This window comes from Limulus polyphemus, unplaced genomic scaffold (genome assembly GCF_000517525.1).
Source record: "Limulus polyphemus unplaced genomic scaffold, Limulus_polyphemus-2.1.2 Scaffold5875, whole genome shotgun sequence".
Taxonomy (NCBI): Eukaryota; Metazoa; Arthropoda; class Merostomata; order Xiphosura; family Limulidae; genus Limulus; species Limulus polyphemus.
The window spans coordinates 34,979-40,467 of NW_013671485.1; the positions used below are offsets into that span (position 1 = coordinate 34,979).

At 33.6% G+C, this 5,489-nt stretch overlaps 1 protein-coding gene across 1 annotated transcript in view; it reads right to left on the reverse strand.

Moving 5' to 3' along the window:
• Window positions 1-2,223: 2,223 nt before the first annotated feature.
• LOC111089315 overlaps window positions 2,224-5,489 on the reverse strand; it is a 14,208-nt gene continuing 10,942 nt past the window's right edge. Inside the window, exons 7-9 of the mRNA XM_022401585.1 lie at window positions 4,857-5,039; window positions 4,081-4,090; window positions 2,224-2,884 (exon numbers count right to left, since the gene is read on the reverse strand). Coding sequence (XP_022257293.1) covers window positions 2,295-2,884; window positions 4,081-4,090; window positions 4,857-5,039 — 783 coding nt within the window. The 3' untranslated portion in view covers window positions 2,224-2,294. The remainder of the gene's footprint in view (window positions 2,885-4,080; window positions 4,091-4,856; window positions 5,040-5,489) is intronic.

Consider the following 5,489-nt stretch of genomic DNA (forward strand, 5'->3'; position numbering starts at 1 on the left):
TTCATTACCCATTTAAGCCGTCTCCAGCCATTATTAGTCCCACTTGTCGTTGGTAAGAGTAGTCCAAGAACTTGTGATGGATGGTGTTGACTAACTGTCTTCACTCTATTCAAACATTTCTCAACCCTGGTTCGCTGCCTCTCTAAACTGACTCGAACCACTAAAATACAAGTACAGCAAAACAAAAACAACAACAAAAAATACTTCTAAATTAGGGACTGCTAACGCTGAATACCCTCAATTATCTCTGCACGAAATTCAACAAACAAACAAAATTTAACTGTCAGTCCTTCAACACACCAACGGTCCGAAAGTGCGGAGAGCGAGTTTGTGGCAATGGGACATGAACCATAGACACTCGAAGTTACAGCCTATAATGATAACCACTAGGCCACATTCGGCCAATTATGACATAAAATCAAGTGCGGATGGGCCGAGAAAAAAAAGTGGCTGCCGCATTCAATCTATTACCCTATGATGCTTACAACTAATTGCTAAAGTTGAGTTATAGCCTTATTTGAGCACTTAGCTGCCACTATAGAATGTTTCACAACTTGTGAGACTCCCAATATCATTGAAAAGTGTTGCTAAAGTGGAGAACTGGGAACTAGCTAAAGAGTCAACGTGTTTTTCTTTCTCACGATAGCCAAAATAATGTGTGCAGTTTTCCCATTGGTTTTAGTATGACTGAAAAGTATTTTAAGGGCACTTGAAAATAAGCTTTCGTTAAGCACGGCAGTTCTTAGTATACGCTAAAAAAATCCTAATTCTAGTGTAAACGATGTTATCATTACCCCTTGAAGTTATCTTTTTTATATAAATATCGTGTTCCTTTAAAAAGCTTAAGTACAGGGTGAAACATTTTTATATGTTCTTTCCTTACTATAGGTGCCTCACCATTAAGTACCAAGAAGTCAAGATTATGAACAGTGGTGATTAATAGCCTATTATATCCAATTTTATGGTATTAATATCAATATCTGAGGTCATTCTACAAGTGAAATGAAGAAACTGACAAAACTGATATGATGTTAACAATATATATTACCATTGAATTATAAAAATAAATCAAATGTTCACTTATCAATCTACTTCAATGAAATTGTCTAAAACAACAGATGGTGAAACTAGTAATAAAAAAATTCCAACAGTTAAGTATGATGTAGGGATGACAACGCCAAAAAGTACAGAAATAAGGTGGGAATGAATACACAAAACCATACAAAAATCACTACATAAGTAACCAAAACTTTCCATGAATAACTTTTATCTATAACTAAATGTTGAATTCCTGTCAGTTGCATGAATTTAAGGTTTGAATAAAAGCATTTAAATTGAATAATTCTACACAGTCTTACATTGGCTATTAACCATAAGCTTATAAGATTGACTCAGTACTCACTGGCTACTTATGTAGGGATTTTTGTGTAGTTTTGTGTATTCATCCCTACATTATTTCTGTACTATTTGGCATTGTCATCTCTACATCATACTTAATTTTTGCATATTTGTTTGTTACTTGTACTTCTTTATTATTAACCCAATTTACCTAAACCCTATAAAAGACACAATTTAACTTTATAGTAGTTATGTCGGAAACTTTTTTTTTTATAGAATCGTATGCAATAAGAAAGTTGAAAAATAAAACCTTTTATTTTAGATTTTAACACAAAAGTTGACAAAAAAAAAGTAATAAAGAACATGAAATGAGAAATCGTAGAATTTTTGGAACAGTAGAGTGGCGTATAACAGGATTATCAGATAAGCCATTTTCATTCATTCAAACCGTCTCCAAGCATTATTAGATAAGCCATTTGTTTTGTCGAAAAATTTAACCCACTCTCAGTAGTGCTGTTTCCTTTAAGAAGAGAAAAATTCTTCAAAATACTAACCAGTTATAATTTTTGTTCTATATGATATTATTTGTTTGTTGTCAAGCAAAAAGCAGCACAATAGGCTATCTGTGCTATTCTCACCAGTGGTATCGAAACCAGGTTTTTAGCGTTATAAGCCTTCAGATTTATCGCTGAGCCACTGGGGGGGGGGTGGCTCTATTTAACAAACGAGAAGTTTTAATGATTCAGTTCTTTTGAAACCTGTTTCAGAGATAACATATTTTAAATTTTTTATCACATAATAATAATAATACATCGAAGAGCATTTATTTCATATCGTGAATTTGCTTCAAAAGCGTTTGAAAAATTTTAAAAACCTTACAAAGAGGAAGAACATAATTATTTTATTTCAAAATAATAATACAAGTTCTGTATGAGCTTGTGAGGCTTCATAAAATATCATTTTGTACACACTATACAAGCAACAAATCTATTTTTGGTGTGACTGTCAGTGTTACTTTCAGGGGGTAAAATCACGAGGTTGGCCTTCTGATCCAGCATAAATCTATTAGCATTGGTTTCAATACCTCTTTTTAGTTCATCAATTTCGATATTTGTGTCTAAACAAACATACTCTCCACGATGACCGTTATTTTCATTGGTGACCAGATATCCTTTGTATTCAGTTATCCAACCTTCTGGACATTCATTTTCCAGCAGAAAAGTGACCACGCTGCTCCTGTTGGTGATGTGACATAACGCACATACCACAGATCTCTGAAACAGAGTTTTACTGGTGTTCAATGGTGAATTGTTGTTGATAGTTCCTAGTCGAAGTGTTCCGAGAAACGTCTGATCTGAAGAAGAACATTCTTCTCCCCAGGCTAGATTATCCTCTGGGTAACACAAGTAATTAGCTCCACCGCCAATTCCTTCTTCTGGATGTGTTGCAGCATAACCGGAGTACAATTTCTCAGTATTTGCTGAATAGCAAGAACTTTTTCCCCAGTGCACGTAAGTAGAGCTGTAAACGTCTAATAACGTTTTTCCTAATGTATAGCAAAAGGGAAACGAATTCAAATTATTGAAAAGTGATATATGAGTACTTTTGTCACACAAAAATTGCTTGCTTTATAAGCGCGTCAGTCAAAACAGTCCTTCAGTAGAGTTGTTTCGAGTTAGATAGTACGGTGTTTATCTTGTATGAAGGTTTAAATACATTTTTTATGTCAGTGTTTAAGTTATTAAAAAAACCAGTAATTTCATTGGCAATTTAAGACATAAAAGAGAATGAAACAAATTTGTTATGTTTTTATTTCTGATAAGAGAACAACTGAAATTAGCGTACAATTTTTTTACGATTTAGAAGTTTAATAAAAGCTCTATCTATGAAGCTAGAGTTAACAAGCCTAGATGACGCTACAATCTTTAAGTAATTCAGTTCCGTTTGTAGGTCCTCGTTGTGAGTACAAACTTGTATAGCACGTTTTAAATTGGTAAAGTTGAAAGACAAGTGGTGATTAAATCTTGTGTGTGGTGGCATGGTGACGACACGAGATTTTCTGTATACATTGGTGGTTACTTCATTGTTTCAATTTTTTAAACTAACATTTCAAAAGTTAAAATTATAACATTCGGTCTCCTGTTATTTATGATTTTTTAAAAATTAAATAGACTATCTCTCCTATGCTGTAATACACTAAAAATATGGTCAACGTATCTTAACCAGATTTCAAGATTTTGATATAGGGGAGTTAATTCCTAAATAGTTCTTTTAGGACAGACATGTAAAGGTCACTAATTTTACCTATGATGGTCAGTTCCGTAAAGAAAATAGTGGCCTGTGAGATCTTCCCTTTGTCCTATACTTAGTGAAACACATGAAATAATTCCCTATGACACACTATTACATAAAAGTACTAATTCAGAGAATAATTAGCTTACAATAGGATATATTTGTAAAAGAGATTATTTGTGTTAACAAAAGTATAACACGGTAAGCAGTTCGCTCAAGACAAAATATTTTTCCTTTTTTTTTACGCTAAAACACAGGATTTTTGTTTTTCGTTTTTGTATTTATACTAGTTCACCTCTCTCACTTTTTACAATAAACTTTAGTTATATCCAATAGTGTGTACTCTGGTTCAGCAACAAAAGAAACCCATTACCTTTTATAAACCGAGAATCCTTACAATATGAATTTTCTTATTGTTTTAGAGTTGTTTCGATGCTACAACTTTCTTACCTTTGATGTCCTAGAATAGAAAAAGATAATAATGACGATTTATTATAACTTGATCATCGTATATCTATAAAGATGTTTTATTTATTGTCGTACTTTTATGAGGAATACACAGGTCAATTTCTTGAGAATTACAAGATAAAACTGTAATTTGATTATTTTAACTTTAGGATTATGAAATATCAAAACCGTTGCGATATACATTTAAATTCGTATTCTTATTGGTTCAAAATAAACTGTAAAGTTGTGGGACCATTAAATAAACTGTGAAGTTGGAGGATTATTAAATTTGCAACTTAAAGTAAAATATTATTAATCCCAATATGTTTTATATCTTTGAGAACATTTATAATATTTAATTAAAACATATACTTAATGCACAAAAATGACTTGGTGGTTAGCGTACTCGACTCACAATCTGCAGGTCGCGGATTGGAATCCCGTCACCGAGCATGCTCACCCTTTCAGCCTTGGGGGGAGGGGGCGTTATAGTGTGACGCCCGATACCACTTTCCATTGATAAATAAAGAGTATCCCAAGAGTTGGTGATGTTGACTAGCTGCATTCCAACTAGTATATCACTTCAAAATTAGGGACGATTAGCACAGATAGCCCTCGAATACAGAGGTGAAGTGGGAACACACGGACATGGCGTACCTGTACGACTTCCACCTTACACGGTTATGTAATAGTTTTCGTGTTCCGACACTTCTTTCGTTAGCACTACACCAATTCGCGAATAGTTTTACACAAAATTCAACAAACCTACGACAACCTACCAGGTTTTTCTGGAGTTTCCTCAATTCCCTACGATATGTTCCTGGAAGACGATCAGTACTTCCTTCTTTATAGGCCTTATTAGCTTCATCAAACTGCGTTTTGCCTTTCTTGGGATGCATTTCAACGATTGAGATGTAAAATTTCTCCAAAATAGTTGTTATTTTTCTGTAGAAGCGGTCAATCTGAGTCAAATCATGAAAATAAACAAATGCATAAACTGATGAAACGATTTAAAAATGTTACCTCATACAACAGCAACTGTAAAAATTAATTTTCAATGGATTAAATTATGTTTAATTTATATCATTTTATAGATTTCAACGTTACAGTAAAGTCATATCGAGAGGAATCGAACCTTTGGTTTTAGCGTTGTAATCCGAAGACTTACTGCTGTCTCACCAGGGGGGACAGATTAAAGTGTAACTGTAAAAAATCAAATCAAATAACGAAATTTAAGCAGACAATATATGGACATCTCAAGATTTTGAAAGTTTAAGGTTTTCACGTTACTGTGTCAACAACTATAATATTGTTACGACAGAGGAAGTCAGGCAACGTTGGAGCATGCGCGCTGGAGTTTCTCGAAGGATCATGAATTTTCCTGGCAACTATAGTTTGTTCCAAGTGCCCTA